At 40.7% G+C, this 17,236-nt stretch overlaps 1 protein-coding gene across 1 annotated transcript in view; it reads right to left on the bottom strand.

The window, feature by feature from the left end:
* LOC134227286 (alpha-mannosidase 2) overlaps positions 1–17,236 on the bottom strand; it is a 70,443-nt gene that overhangs the window by 15,902 nt on the left and 37,305 nt on the right. The window contains exon 3 of the mRNA XM_062708658.1: positions 11,336–11,639. Within this exon, the coding sequence (XP_062564642.1) occupies positions 11,336–11,639 (304 nt within the window). The remainder of the gene's footprint in view (positions 1–11,335; positions 11,640–17,236) is intronic.

Here is a 17,236-nt window from a genome sequence, read left to right on the forward strand (position 1 = left end):
TTTAGACTACTCTCGTACCTCTTTCGTGTAGTGACTATCTGTTTTGTGGCACAGGTCTGCCACCATGTGCGCCAGTCATATCATCGGCGGCGGCGGCGTGATGGTCACTTTTGCCCCGGCGGCGGCGTCACGTCGGCGCGCCGTTGACTTTTGGATTCGCGCGGCTTTTATACACACGATAGGAATCGCCCGTACAAAAATCGACTTTAGTGCATTGCCGGCGACAATGATCAAAATGATTTCAAAATGTTATTCAAGTTGCCACTAGGTATTTTGCAATTCTCTGATTTTGATGAATCAAATTTTAACAACAAATCCTGCTTCACTTTTCGTGATTCCTGCTGAGCAGTGTTGAGAATGAGGTTCCGGTGTCATAGAACTTATTTGTTTATTTTCAATACACTCTTTAACTTCTCGATATTATCTAAATTTCAGAAAAAATCGAACTACTATGCTTTGAGTTACATATACAATTGGGCAATGTTTGAGTGGCCGCATATTTATTTTTTAGAGAATTTCCAATGCTACTTCGTTCACCTGCCGTGATTCTTGGATCCTGGAAGGACATACGGGACAGAATCCACTAATGACAGCCACATTTGACAGTTTATTCCGTACTTCACGTTCTTATGTGCACAAATCTCAATAGATGATCATCATAACTGAAAATAAATACCAGCTGAACAAGACTGGGGCACGATGACCACCCAAATAGATTTTTTTTTCTGAAATTTGGTTAAATGTGCCAAAAAAGTTCTTGCTGGAGTTCATGAAGAAATTTCTGTAGGAATTTAGGATATTTTTTGGAAAATCCTACAAGCACTTCTTATGAAATTTCATTAGGAATTTTCTGCGTAAAATCATATGAGAATTTCTGCAGAAATTCATAAAGGTTTTATTTATTATCAGACTAAGGCCGGAGTGGCCTGTGCTGCACATAAAAGTCTTCTCCATTCAGCTCGGTCCATGGCTGCACTTCGCCAACCACGCAATCTGCGGAGGGTCCGCAAATCGTCCTACACCTGATCGATCCACCTTGCCCGCTGTGCACCTCGCCTTCTTGTTCCCGTCGGATCGTTGTCGAGAACCATTTTCACCGGATTACTGTCCGACATTCTGGCTACGTGCCCGGCCCACCACAGTCTTCCGATTTTCGCGGTGTGAACGATGGATGGTTCTCCCAACAGCTGATGCAACTCGTGGTTCATTCGCCTCCTCCACGTACCGTCCGCCATCTGCACCCCACCATAGATGGTACGCAACACTTTCCTTTCAAAAATTCCCAGTGCGCGTTGGTCCTCCACGAGCATCGTCCAGGTCTCGTGTCCGTAGAGAACTACCGGTCTTATAAGCGTTTTGTAGATAGTCATTTTGGTACGGCGGCGAACTCTATTCGATCGGAGCGTCTTACGGAGTCCAAAGTACGTACGATTTCCAGCCACTATGCGCCTCCGAATTTATCTGCTGGTATCGGCGGTCACCAGTGAGCCCAAGTACACGAATTCTTCAACCACCTCGATTTCGTCACCACCGATAGAAACTCGTGGTGGGTGGTTTACATTGACCTCTCTTGAGCCTCTTCCTATCATGTACTTCGTCTTCGACGTGTTGATGACTAGTCCAATCCGTTTAGCTTCGCTTTTCAGTCTGATGTAGGCTTCCTCCATCCTCTCAAAGTTACGGGCCATGATATCAATGTCGTCGGCGAAACCAAATAACTGGACGGACTTCGTGAAAATAGTACCACTCGTGTCAATCCATTCCCTTCGTATTACTCCATCCAAAGCGATGTTGGATAGCAGACACGAGAGACCATCACCTTGCCGTAACCCTCTGCGCGTTTCAAAGGGACTCGAGAATGCCCCTGAAACTCGAACTACGTACATCACCCGATCCATCGTCGCCTTGATCAACCGTATCAGTTTATCCGGAAATCCGTTTTCGTGCATTAGCTGCCATAGCTGGTCCCGATCGATTGTATCATATGCGGCTTTGAAGTCGATAAATAGATGATGTGTGGGCACGTTGTATTCGCGGCATTTCTGCAATACCTGACGTATGGCGAACATCTGGTCTGTGGTAGAGCGTTCACCCATAAATCCCGCCTGGTACTGCCCCACGAACTCTCTTGCAATTGGTGTTAGTCGGCAGCATAAAATTTGGGAGAGTACCTTGTAGGTGGCGTTCAGCAATGTGATTGCGCGGTAGTTGCTACAATCCAGCTTATCGCCCTTTTTGTAGATGGGACACACGACACCTTCCATCCACTCCTGCGGCAGAAACTCATCCTCCCAAACCTTGGTAATGACCCAGTGCAGCGCTCTAGCCAGTGCCTCACCACCGTGTTTAAACAGCTCTCCTGGTAGTTGGTCAACTCCAGGGGCTTTGTTGTTTTTCAGCCGGCCGATCTCCTCCTGGATTTCCTGGAGATTCGGAGCCGGAAGTCGCATGTCCTGCGCGCGTTCATTACCATACCGCCACCGTTGTCTGCCACATCGCCATTCAGGTGCTCTTCGTAGTGCTGCCGCCACCTTTTGATCACCTCACGCTCGTTTGTAAGAAGGTTCCCGTTTATGTCCTTACACATATCGGGCTGTGGCACGTGGCCCTTGCGTGAACGGTTCAACTTCTCATAGAACTTTCGTGCGTTATTAGCGCGGTACAGTTCCTCCGTCTCTTCACGGTCTCGATTTTACTGCTGGCACTTTTTCCTCCGGAAAATCGGGTTTTGTCTGTTCCGCGCCCGTTTGTATCGTGCCTCGTTCGCCCTTGTGCGGTGTTGCAGCAATCTCGCCCATGCTGCATTCTGCTCCTCAACTAACTGCTCACATTTGCCGTCATACCAGTCGTTTCTCTGATCCGGAGCCATCGTGCCTAGTGCAGCGGTTGCGGTGCTTCCAATGGCGGATCGAATATCTCTCTAGCCATCTTCAAGAGATGCTGCGCCTAGCTGCTCTTCCGTTGGGAGTGCCACTTCCAGCTGCTGCGCGTAGTCTTGGGCTACTCTACCGTCTTGTAGCCGCCCAATGTTTAGCCGCGGCGGACACCTCCGACGCGTGTTGATCACCGTCGAGAGTTTTGAGCGCAGACATACTGCAACGAGGTAGTGGTCGGATTCAATATTCGCACTGCGGTAAGTGCGTACGTTCGTGATGTCGGAAAAGAATTTACCGTCGATTAGAACGTGGTCGATTTGGTTTCCCGTTAGTTGATTAGGTTATTTCCATGTGGCCTTGTGGATATTCTTGCGGGGAAAGAAGGTGCTTCGGACTACCAATCCGCGGGAGGCTGCAAAGTTTATGCATCGTTGGCCGTTGTCGTTCGATACGGTATGCAGACTATCCGGTCCGATGACCGGTCTATACATTTCCTCCCTTCCTACCTGAGCGTTCATGTCACCGATGACGATTTTGACGTCCCGCAGTGGGCATCCATCGTATGTCTGCTCCAGCTGCGCATAAAACGCTTCTTTCTCGTCGTCGGATCTCCCTTCGTGTGGGCAGTGCACGTTGATGATGCTATAGTTGAAGAAACGGCCTTTAATCCTCAGCTTGTACATCCTTGCGTTGATTGGCTGCCACCCAATCACGCGTTGGCGCATCTTGTCCAGCACTATGGTTCCCAGCTCGTTGGTGGTGCCACAGCTTTGGTAGAAGGTAGCCGCTCGATGCTCGCTTTTCCACACTTTCTGTCCTGTCCAGCAAATCTCCTGCAGCGCCACGACGTCGAAGTTGCGGGGATGTAATTCATCGTAGATCATCCTGTCGCAATCTGCGAAACCTAGCGACTTGCAGTTCCATGTTCCAAGCTTCCAATCGTGATCCTTTATTCGTCGCCTAGGTCGTTGCCGATTGTATCGAGTCGCATTATCTCTTTTATTGTTCGTAATTATTGGTTTTCCATGCGGCTTATTGGGCCTGCGCAAACCTCCTGTCTCGTCGGAGGGCCGTCGTGTTAGGGCTGTTTAGCGTCCCATCTAACAACAGGACTTGGGCTTGTGCGCTTTGAGCGGCACACGGTCGCTTTGGTGGAACCTACTTGCGGATACATGCAGCTTTTTATAGAGGTTTAACAGGGCCCACTGTCAAACCCCACCACATCCTAGGCAGGCGCCACAACTCGCAGATGGCCTGGGGAGGGAACTGAAGGAATTTTTTTGGGAACTGAAGGAATTCCCGAAAATAAATCAGTAGGAATCTTTTGAGAAAATTTCGAAGAAAAAAAGACATTTTCAAAGTGATTCCTAACAGAGTTTCCGAATGCATCCCAAAAGCGATCTAAGAAGAGAACCCAAAAAAATTGTGGAGATATTCCAGAGGGAAATGTCTACCCCGGAGCCAACGTCCTCGTCCAGGTTCTCTGCAGGTTCTTTTGCTGGTCTCATTTCCGGCATTCACACCACATGTCCAGCCCACTGTAATCTGCCGTATTTTATTAGCATGCATATGTCTGCATTTTTGTACAGTTGGTACAACCATTGCGCCGTCTGCGCCTTAAAAGAATTCCAAAGGATTATCCGGACAAATTTTCAAGAAATTGCTTAAGGTAGTTTTGAAAAAAATCCTATGGGGATTTCAGGAAACATTGTCAAGGAACTTGCTAATGAACCCTTAGAGCAATGTATTTAAAAAAAAAATCCGGAGGAATTCCTAAAAGAGTCTTCCGAAAGAATTCGTAAATTTATTTTTGAAGATATTCCTAAGTAAAATTCCAAAGCTGAGAGATATTTCCAAAGTCATCCGTAAATGAATTTCTGCAGCAGTTTTTATAAAAATTTTGGAAGAATTCTGAAACAATTTCCGAGGAGACTCTTTAAACATTTCCCGTAGATATTTCAAAGGTAATTTGCGAAGGATTTTCGGAGAAATCTAAGACTGTCGGAAGTTTCTTCAGGAGCTACTGTGAAAAATCTTTCAAGAATTTCTTCGGATATTTCTTCAGTAAACTGATCAGGAATTCCTAAGGAAATTTCGTCCAAGAACTTCGCAAGGAGTTCCAAAAAAGTTCTTGGAAGAATTTCTGTTCTCTGCTTATGGAACCACACCACCCATTTTTGGCCCTTCATACAGGAGTTTGATGAAATACTAACAATAGTATAATCATGATCACATCGATTGTCAGATATGGCCAGTGCTATCGGCAGGTGCCTTGCTACAATAGATGGTAGTATCATCATCATCATCATCAATACCTTATTTTCTAAAGGTTTCCCTAAACAAATTTCTGAAGGAATGCGTGGAAGACATTCCGAACCAATTCCTGAGGGAAATTTCGAAGAACATCTGAAAAAATTCCAAAAGACTTTTTGGAATTCGTTTCCGGAGGAGTTTTTGTACAACTCCTTGAGGCGATTTCTGAGGGAATTTCTTAATGAATCTCCAAAGAAATTTCTGAAGAAAATTGCGAATCAACCAGAGCATTTATTGACGAACTGTTGGTTCTCCATCTCTGAAGAAGGTATAAATCTAAAACTAGCTGGTGTTGAAGGAAGAGAAAGGTCATCCTGGACATGCAAATTGAAACTTGGTGAGAGAATTCCATTATATATATTTACCAAATTATATTCAAACTACATGATTACATATACACCATAAAAAACCACCAGGACACCCGTTTGAAGCGATTTGGATAGGATCGCCAACTTCCTATTAAATCGTAACATCTCGTGGATAGAGGGCGGGCTCTTCTCCTCACTATTTGGTCAATCTGCGAATCGAGGGCTAAATTATATTATTGTATGTACGAACTTTCTTCTAGAAGGATATTCTATATTTATCCCGTGGATTCGCATAAGTGTCTCTGCTGATGGAAATACCCCACCCATTTTTGGAGTTTGATGAAATACAAACAATACTATAATCATGATCAAATCGTTTGTCAGATTTTCGGCAGGTGCCTTGCCACAATAGATGGTAGTATCATCATCATCATAATCATCATCTTCTGAAAATTCCTTTAAGAATTCCTTTGAAAAGTCTTTTAGAAATACCTTCAAAATTATTTAGGAAGTTTCAACGGGAAATATTTTCGATGATCCAATGAGGCTCTCTTTTAAAAATGCCGTCTCAAATTAAATTTGGAAATTCCTGCACAAAACCCCACAGGAATTTCTTCAAAAACTTATCTAAAAATTCATTTGAGAAATGCTCAAGATTTTTTTCCTTAAATAATCTAAAAAAATCCGCGGAGAATATATTTCTCCGAAAATTTCTTCAAAAAGCCTCCGAGATTTCTTCGAAAATTCTTTTGTACTTGGAGATCCCAGGAAATCCTTTAAAATTAAGAGAATGAAATAGTTTCCACTGGAGTTACTTATTGAATTTTCAAAAGAATATAACAAAAAAAATATTAACAACAAATACTGAAAAGATTCAGAAGGTATTACTGAAAGAATTTTGGAAAAACCCCGTGAATGCATTTTCGAAGGAAGTTCTGGGAGAATAACCGGAGTAGGTATTAAAGTAATTCCTGGAAAAAAATCTGAAGAATTCTTTAGAAATTCCTGGAAGAATTTATTTAAGGAACTCATGGAATAATTGCCGAAGAAGTTCCATAAGGAGGAATTTTCGAAGGAATTCTCAAAGAAATTTCCAAAGGCATTGCTTAAAAAAATTAAAGAGTTGCTAAACAATTTTCGAACTCCTAATGGAATTTCTTGATGAATTCCTGAAGAAATTTCTGAAGGAATTGCTAAGGAAACTTCCTAAGGCAACGTGCTAAGGAGAAAAAAGTCTCCGGAGGAATTCCTAGAAAAAGTTTTGTAGTTATTCCTGAAACATTTGTTTCGTATGCATAAGGAATTTGCGAAATAAATTCGTGAAGAATTTTCTGAAGAAATCCGTAAAGGAAATTCTGAAGGAATTTTTGGAGAAATTTTATAAGAAATTTCCGGAGGAATTCCCAAAGAATATTTGGAGTAATTTACAAGGAAAAATACAAGAGATTTTGTCATATTCAAAAATTGATTTCAAAATTAAACCTGGTTATACTTGACAAAAAAACTGGAAAAGCATTCACATTTAGGGATTTAATTACTTTGCTAAACTGGTTTGCCAAATAAGTCAACTGTTCTAAAAGCCCAAATTAAAAAAAAAAACAAAGTAAACTTGAAATTTGAAATTGAATTCTGACGAATTCCATCTTAACAATATTTATGAGCTATCATAAGACGAGTTTAGTACTATTGCAATTAATTGCACCACATATAAGGCCGATGCAAATATTTAAAAACAATTATGTCCCCCCTCGGATTTTTTTGCCCAAGAATTATATTTTGAGGGGGCAACAACAAAAAATTTGAATGATTTTGAGGATTTTCAAAACATTCTTTAACAAATCCAAGGAGTTTTATTGCTTGTCATAAGACGAGTTTGTACAATCCCATTGAATTCCACTTCCGACTTCGAGTCGAGTCAAGTACGAGACACTGAAGACGGCCTTACTGTTGAGGTCGAAATACGTATCTGTCAAGATACAATTAAGTGGTGGAATTCAATGGGATTGTACAAACTCGTCTTATGACAAGTAAAGACATTCCACTAAAAAGCTCAAAATAATTTTAATTTAAATTTTCTTAAGAGTTTTATTGATTTTTTTCATTTAATTTTTTTTTTTTTTTCCCCCCCCCCCCCCCCCTGACCTTTCGGAGACCAGTAGGACTAGGGGTTCCATTCCCGGAAACGATTTCCCGGGAAATCAATTTTCCCGGGATTCCCGATTCCCGGGATGCATACTTTAGTTTCCCGAATTTCCCGGGAAATTATTATTTTAAAGTATTTACCGAATTTTGAAGACGACTCTGATCTATGGTTAAAGTACTTGGAAATCCTTTTCATGTTTTGCAAATTTTATGAGGGAGTACAATTATATTTTTGATTAACATCTTCTCACTGTTCCCATAATAAAATTTCTATTTAATAGCATATTTCGCTTTCAAAGTAGATTACTCTCCATATTATAAAAACAAGTTTTTATCTGTAGATGCTACAGTATTGTACGGTTCAACCCTAATGCGTGTTGAAGGGAGCCGAAGCAAAGCATAAGTTTCCATCGGTCGTTTATTCATTTAGAAGGCGCAATCACCGGGCATTACGAAGGAGAAATAAAAATCTAGTAGTTGATGAAATTTCTCAATAGCAAGAACAAAGTTATTTAATTGTGCAGATATTTAAGCAAGGGCACTGACTGCTTTGGTAGGTTTATTGTCAGAGGTTTATTTTTAGAACTTTTAATACTTTTTGATTCAAACCCCGGTACGTGTTCCAAACAGACTCATGTTCCGAGCACTCGTTATTGTTTTGAGATATGTCTTTCTTTTTCTAAATTACCATGAACTTTTGAGAATTCACTGTCTGGATATGTCAGAGTACAAAAGTTAACATATTTTAGGTCTTCACTATAAGGTCATGACAACAGTCTAATAACAAAAACTCGCCAAACTTGATGAAATTTTATGCGTTTCTGGTGCTGCTCGGAATTTCAAACAAAGTTTGACAGAAATAATCATTTAATATTGATTGTAAGGAACGACCATAAAACGCTCGTCTGAAAGTATTTTTTCGCTTTTGAAAAAAAAAAAATAATGCTTACATACTTCAAATTCAAAGGCGAAATGTGCTCCAGTGTTCGTATCAAGGTTTGTATTATAAATCAAATTTGACCAGAATATTGTTTGCATTAAGAAAATATACGGACGATTACCAGAATGGTTGATGTTAGAAATCTTTCGGCAATAACAGAACAAATCTTGTCAAAGCCGTCTTCTCCGTCTATTAAGGAAGAATCAAGGAATCATCTGGACACAGCAGATCTTACTCTCTAACGAGAGCAGATGCTGAAAATTCGCCATCTGATGCTTATGATGTAGCGAACGTTGTGTAGACAAAGGTAACAATTAACAGAAAAATACGAGAAAGGCAAAAAATCAGACTTGTCAACAACTTATTAATCATTTTCGCACAATGTAGCAAGTATCAATCCCTTGAGGTCGAGAACATATTTATATCCTTATTTATTGTTTCACGTTACGATTTTGAGTTTCGCATAATTGTTTTATTTCCCGGGAAATCCCGGGAAGTTAACATTTTATTTCCCGTTTCCCGGGAAGTTGATTCCCGGAAAAAATGGAATCCCTAAGTAGGACATAATTTTAATTAAATATTTGTAACGGCCTAATAAGAAAAATATTTAAAATTAGAAAGCATCGTTATGAAAAATAGACATTTGATCCACTTTTTGGAGTTTTATCCCTCTGCGCAGTGTACTGAGAATCGAACTCAATGTTTCCGAATTTGTAATCATTCGCAGAAGAATCAGACGCCCAAACACAGAACTAGTGCTTTTAAATTAAAACACAAATATCCGAACTGTAATTTTCCGAAAAGTATTTATCACGAAGACATCCGTAATTATGAATCTTAAAAATATACAATTATAAAATTTTCTTATTAACACTGGATCGGTCTAATAATGCTAAGTGCGCGAAACGAATCGAGGTAGCCCAAAGAAGCAGTTCCGTCGGTTCGCCATCCGCCCATCCTGGCAAGAAACGGAAAACTTTTTATCGGCAATCAATCTTTCGACAGTCAACAAGAGAATGAACACCATCGGTCCTCGCTCGCTGGATAGCTGCTAGTGCGGCGCGGGTGGCAACGGCAGCTCTGCTTGGAGAACAGTATCGGATGCTGAGATGATGATTTCAACCGACAGCAGCAGCACCGACTTTGAAGGAATTGCACGAGCGTTACAAGTTCTTGCTGTACGTTGTCAGTCTTTGGTTTAGAGGTTCCTTTAGTCTGTCTCTGAACGTCCGACTTTTATCTAGTGTTGCTGAAAAGATGCTGTGTATTTCAATCTGGTGGTGTGAATTTACGGCACCAGCTCTCAAACCGTGCACTACTAAATAGCAGAGGTTGGTGAAATTTCTTCATCTTTATGATGCCAATAGACGAGTGATTTGTAGTTCATGAAATGAGGGATGAATGCCGATGGTAGCAGAATTCGGTTTTCAAATTTCTATCTTGAAAAATAACCAGCCGCTCTAATCTATTGTTTTTTTCTTGCTTTATAATATCGTCTCTTTTGTAAATATGCTGCAACTTGTGTTACAAGCTATATGATATATTGCAGTTTGTGAAAATTTGACCCCGCCACAATGCGAATGTGGTTTGAGATTGTCACAGTCTAAGCTTGCCTGAACAGGAACAAAAGAGAACATCAAACAAACAAATCAACATCGTAGGAGAGTTGAGGGCGAATGGTCCAAAACTATAAAACACTCATTGGTAATTAATACTGCATTTTTGAATTACTTTATAAAACTCTGTGAAATGGATTATAGATAATCATATGTAATTCTTGATGTTTCCATTATGATTGATTCCTTCAACAGCGTTTCTGTTCGCTGGTCTGGTACTACACGCTTCCCATGATTTCAACCATGCAAAATTTCAGCGAATTTGAATAATTACGCATTTACTAGGGATATTCTACCGCTGCAACATCGATACGTTGCATATTAAAAACCTCATTTAGGTGTTTGTATGTTGACATTTTTCTAATGTGCCATATTTGTTCTTGAATCATTCGAAATACTTGCGGAAGTGCAATGATTGTTACGTTAACCATGAAATCATGGGCATAACGCATTTGAGTGTCGATAGACGTTTGCGATCTTGATCATCCTGACATCTGTATGTGTCTATAGCTCGAATTTAGTATGTTGCATTTTACTATTTTAGAATCCAAATTATCGTTGAAAAGGATATTTCATAAAAAATTAACCGATTACTTTTGCATTTGATTTTATTTACTTTGTCAGTGGTAATGATAAATCTTGCGAGTTGTCCCATTTCTGAAACGGTTGGAAATAACAAAAATCTAGTAAATGAATTGATTGGGGTACATTCTGTACTCTCCTCCCTTTAGAACGAGAAACTGGACGGCAAAGTTGAACCGCATCCTGAGCAGCTTTCTGAAGGCTTCCAGTTGAGATCCCTTCGTTACCAAACAAGACAGTGCTCGAGTTAGTTCAAAGTTAATTTTCATTCATAATTGATTCCCATTGTTCAACAACTTGTAAGAGCTGACTAGGACTTCATGGATGCCGTACTTTGTAATCCTCGTAAACGTATTTAACCGGAACCCACTTTAACGATGAAGGCACAAGAATTCGCACCCAGTAGAAGAATTAAACATATTCTACCGCCTAAAAAATTATCACTGTTATAAGTAGTTGATCGGCAGTGTCGCAATGCGAAACCACCCACAAAGCTCAGCCACCATCATCATAATCGCTTATCTTCTCCACTGCCGCCGATGACGTTGGTTCACTCACCTGAAAATCGAAATTTCCATATTCATCGCCGGTGGTGATATCGGTTGGGGTTTCCTCCAGTGCGACACATTCGTCCCACTTGGCACTGAACCGGGGCGGATGGCTTCCTGCGCCGCCGCCACCACCACCACCATCCCCGCCACCGTCCGGGTAGCCTCCGCTGTCCGATGGTTCCGATCCGAGACCGGGTGGTCGATCCTTGCTGTTGATCGAATTGAGATTGTTCCGCAGCCAACTGTGCCACGATTGATTTGCATTCGGATTGCCGCCTCCGGCATGGTGCGAATCGTGAATGTTGCTTAATCTGGCAAAAAATAAAGAGAAAGAAAATGGAAGCGAACTAAGATTAGAATGCACGATGGAGAGGAGATTCGTCGAAAAAAGGGGTCAATGCAATGCAGATTTTTCGAAACGACGGTTCTCGTTTATAAGACGCTTATAAATTGACTTTCTGGCATGAGAAAGTTCAAGCTGAAAATAAACGGTGGCGCTGGTTTGATTAAATACATTGCTCCAAAACGGTATGCAAATATGCAAAAATATGCATTAGTAAAACTTTAATGCTAATTTGAATTTGCTACAATCTTAAGCCTTAAATATCCTTCCTTGCGCTGAATGTACTGTATACAAATAGGAGTCACAGTTGAGTTTGAAATCTCAATATACTTATTTTATTCTTATTCAGAAACTAAGGCCAATGTGCCCTGTGAAGGAGTACGCAGTAGTTAGACAGATCAATTTATTGATAGTTGATGTACACTATACGTATGATTCACAGAAATGTGCTACGTCTAGTCTGATAATAATCAATTTATTCATTTTCAGTAATTCAGAAATTCATTTGCTTGTACATCATAGATGTTACAAGTATGCATGGTTACAATCAATTCGATCGAATTGGCTTATAAAGATCATAAAAAAGTTTGATATTACCGAAATGTTTTTTTTGTCTGCCGTATTCTGTTAAACTAACATGTCAGACTTTTCGCTGATACATACATATTAGTATTAAAGAAAAGTTACATCTGGGATTAAAATAAAAGATGTTGCATATGCTTTTATGACATCCACACACACGTTCATAGGGTAAGCTTCCACTTGGTGTGTGATACTCTGATTGAAATGATTTAACTAGTTATCTAAGACATGCATACATGCATTGACCTTGTCTTATCTTGTATTATTGTCGCAGTCGAATCTTTGACTTTTCTAAGGTTGATAGTACAGTCCCTTCCCGGTTTTGGCAACACGACCGGATTTTAATGTTGCCAAAATGGGGATGTTGCCAAAAACGGGAAAAAGTTTCATACAAAATTTCATTTTTTTTGTTTGCATGATTGAAGCTAAATACTTAGAATATGTACTACAAAGTATGTGGAGTGTGTTTAGGTGATGCACGTGCATCATAATTGTCATTTTTGCGATATTATTCATAACTTGGAGATTGTAGCTCAAACAAAATTAAAACAAGCTCAAGAATGGTAATCAAAACATAATGTAACTAATTAGCCAATTTAATAATACAAATTTAATAATAAATAATATTTGAAATTAACAATAGCGTCGGCCATGTCCTTACAAAAAAAAAGTAGTAATAGAAAACGTTTCTACAGTAGTCCATTGAAGTGCTGACTTCAATCTGACATCATCTTCTCTATATAATAAAAATGAAATGGTCTGTGTTCGTATCCGCATAACTCGAAAACGGCTGGATGGATTTTCTCCATTCCTTGAGCAAATATGTCCGTTCGTTTCCGAAGGGTTTATATGATATTTTCTCATGCGAAAATCACGAGTAAGGTTGAGCAAATCGTGAAAGACTAAAATAAAGATTCGTATGTAGATTTTGCATGGGCAGTTCACAACGTGCATTTTCGCCTACTATGCAGGACAACGACTGCAGGGTCAACTAGTTTCATATAAATTTTAGTCCACCGAAAATGCTTGTTTTATATAAATCAAATAGCGATCCGACGGATACAAGATGACTAAATGTGCTACAAATTTCGGATTCTTATATAATGGATTTTTATGGAGGCATACTTTCTTGTGGTCGGTGTGATTAGGAGTAAAGTTCTGTGCACAATTTTCGCTGACATTATGTAAAAAACGAACGCAAGGCATAAGACCGTCCATTGTTTTAGAAAATGGTAACGGAAATCTCCATTCTGCACATTGCTCAAGCGTATCCAATGTAGTGTGAGTATGGGTTAACTACACTCGACTCACTAAAACCAAATCCCTTTGCACTAGTCGGTCTCCTAGCACTCAACCCAGGAATATTTCAGGCGGCAATGATTGATCCATGCGCAATATGTGCACCTCGCACTACGAGTGATAGTGTGGCCAAGTGGAAGCTGGAAGACCATGTGCGGCATGCCACCTTCGACACTCGATAGAAGTCAACCTACTGGTGCTCGCTGCAGCTCATCGTACTCCAGATCTCCATGCTAGTGATTAACACGTTGAAGACGATGTAGGCTCAAGAGAAGACAACGGCTATTCGACAAAAAACAAGGTGGTTGAAGAATTCGTGTACTTGGGCTCACTTGATCTCCGATAACGATATCAGCAGACAAATTCGGAGACGCAACGTGGCAGGAAAGCGTACGTACGAAATCTGGATAATGCTTGTGGAGGACCAACGAGCACTTGGAGTAAAAATGGTTCTCTACAGCGATCCTTAGGTAGATCGACCAGGTAGAAGACGATTTACGGACCCTCCGTAGACTGCGTGACTGGTAACATACAGCAGTAGACGGAGACGACTGTTACGTACTGCAGAGGCCCCTCCAGCATTAGGCTGAATATATAATAATAAAACCACAAGTAACGCATCACTCGCCTATTGAAGCAGCTATACTTACACCAGCGATCTCATGGAAACTTCACAGGAGGTACTACACTTCTGATACTTCGCCATCACAAACATAACACACGAGAGCAGGCATTGGAAATGTGAGTGAGCATTGTGAGCATTGATCTTTTGCAAGCTATGCTACATCCATAGCCAATGAGTGAACTGCCTCACTCAGATGGATGTCAAACAATGAGTAGGAGCGATCGTTGCTGTGATAAACAGTGAGCAACACCGTCTAACAAGCCGTGGTGAGGTATCCATGTAAGCAACGATTTTTGCATTCGTACCCCGCTTGCTCTAGTACAATGAACCCAAAAAAATCAAACCACATCATGTGTTCTCCTTTATTTGCCCTTCTTTCAAGGTGATAAGATAGTCGAGAGAAGTATCAACGCCTCCCTCCTTCAGTGTACTAGAGTTCCTGACTCATGGAGGTCTTCATTTTTAGAATGCTTGAATGACTTCTTCTATCAGCGCACCGGAACGATGCTCATTTTTGTGTTACCAAGTGATTTGCTTCACTCAATCAGCTTCCATTGGTGAGCGTTGAAGATCAATAAACGATGAATCATCGAACATTCAATTTCAAAGATCTTAGGAAGCTCATAACTTGCCCCACGGCAGAGCATCAAGTAGGCTTAGATTAACCCGATTTTTTCTCATGATCTGATTTAAGTCAACGCCTGCTCGAGAGCCTTACGGTAACATGTTACCTAACTTTTACCATTACTATTGAACTGTTGGCAAACATGCTGGAATCAAAAGGCTCGTTATGCCATTGACACATGCAATTGATTTAGAAAATCGAATATGCCAATCACTAGCAATTAAACCCACGGGGGTTGCTTGTTCCTGAATCACTCATGTAGTATCGGTTGCATTGTGATGTAAAATGGCGGACTTCGCTTTATAGGTGTTGTATAGGTGTTAGTCAGCTTATCGACGACAAAATCAAGCCAAAAAATACGACATTCTACGGTGGACTGGTTAGATTAGGGTAATGTGAATAGGGACATGGAAAACGTGAATAAAAAGAGCAGAAAAGTTTCAATAGACATTGTTTGCAATGAGCGGTAATACGAGTGGTGGTTCATTATTTCAGTGAAAGTGTCCACTATTCGTACAGAGCCCAGAGTACGCATATAAACCTTAATGACATTAACTTTTGGTTTTGTTTATAGTATTACATAATTATAAAAAGGTTTTAGCTCTAAAAAGTAAAAAAAAAAAATATTTTCGAGGTTGTTGCCAAAATCGGGAAGAAAATGTTGCCAAAAACGGGTGTTGCCAAAATCGGGGGTAGACAAAAACGGGTGTTGCCAAAATCGGGATGGGACTGTATAATACTTACTTCTTAGGTAAGTGGGTTGGGACAGACCTTTGCTATCTTGGTAACTCCTGATCGATAAGCACCAATGGAGAATCAGACACCATACAAAAATCTGCAACACGTACTTCTCAGGCTCGCTTAGGTAGTCACCAGAGAAAATTCAATCACTTGCATAACAACACAAAGCACACTGAACTGTGTTCAAGGTTCAGAACTAAGAACACCAAGGAACGATCTTGGCTTATGTTCTGTTAAGAGCCGGCGAACTATGCAATATGGATCAGAACTAGACAGAATAGGGTAGCAAATAAATTACACTGCACAGCTCTGCCGTCATACACATATTTGTCCCATGTTTGCTGGGATTCCTATGTACATGGGACAAATATGCGTATAACGGCAGAGCTATAGGCTTGCATTTTAGATAATTCATTCTAATTTTCTTTGTATTTTTCAATTCTCTTGGGTAAATTTATAGTTCCCCTAGTAATTGCATGCACAGAACTCGTTGCGGCCAAAGCGTCGTTGGTCAATATGATGCTGGTGCACCGTGACGGGAATAGCTACAGATGACAGCGCTGGGATGGACAGTCGGTGGTTTGCACCAAACCACTCAAAGGGTTTAGGCGGCAGTTCAGCTTGTGTAGCGTAGGACCTGAAGTTTCACTAAAAGGCCCAGGGAATGGTTCAGATAAGTTTCCTTAACGTTTTGCTACACTCGCGGCATACTGTAGAATTATTATTTGCACCACACTTTACCACTCGATCGAGCAATTAGAAAAGAAAACTGTTTCGTGTGGAATCCTAAACCGTAGCTGATCCTTGGGGATCCGTAGCTGTCAGCTAGCTCAACTATGTAACAAAACTTTCATACTGGTCACGACACCACTTATGTGTACAATTGGTAAGTAACGGTAGTACAATGTACGAAAGACGGTGACTAACACAGTGGAAACTAAACCTGACGATGACTCGAACCAGCAACGATACATTCCACAATAAATCATTCACAATCATACAAAAAAAAACGCATTTTATTATATTTTATTATGATATTTTATTATGATGGAGAAATAACCATCTTCCTTCTATCTTCATCCCCAATATCATCAATCTTGATGTGGCCGTCCTGCACTGTATGTGCTGCGGCGACGCTAAACGACAACAAAACGAAACACATTCGCTGCATCCTAGATCAGTAGCGTTCGTACTATTCACCTTTTCAGTCCCGTCGGATTTACTCATGGACAATCGCCATCCAAATACCTTTATCCTTCCCCAGAATTTTCATCCACTGCGTGCGCTTCCCTACAAATGCTGAAGACCCTGCCACACGATCAATTGGGCTTTGTGCGACTCTGCCGCGATATTTGCTCTCTGAGCAGTTTTACTTTTGCTCCTATTCTTTCGGACGGCGGCACCTGTGCTGCCGTAATCTGAAAAAGTGACGTATACGCCATTTTACAAAAATGGTGTTAACGAGTACTACTCATCGAGCTCTTTAACAGAAAAATGGAAAACATGCATGTTGTAAAATGGCTGTTACGTCACTTCTCCAGATTACGGCAGTGTGGAGATGCCATCCAAGTGATCGAAATTTTGAAAATCTTCTGCCTTGACTTGCTGGGAGGGAAGCTGTAACTTCTGGACTGTCCGAATATCGAATAGACAACTTCTGAAATTTAGATCTTCACAATTTTCGATTGTGGCT

Source organism: Armigeres subalbatus, chromosome 1 (assembly GCF_024139115.2).
Source record: "Armigeres subalbatus isolate Guangzhou_Male chromosome 1, GZ_Asu_2, whole genome shotgun sequence".
In the NCBI taxonomy this organism is placed as follows: Eukaryota; Metazoa; Arthropoda; class Insecta; order Diptera; family Culicidae; genus Armigeres; species Armigeres subalbatus.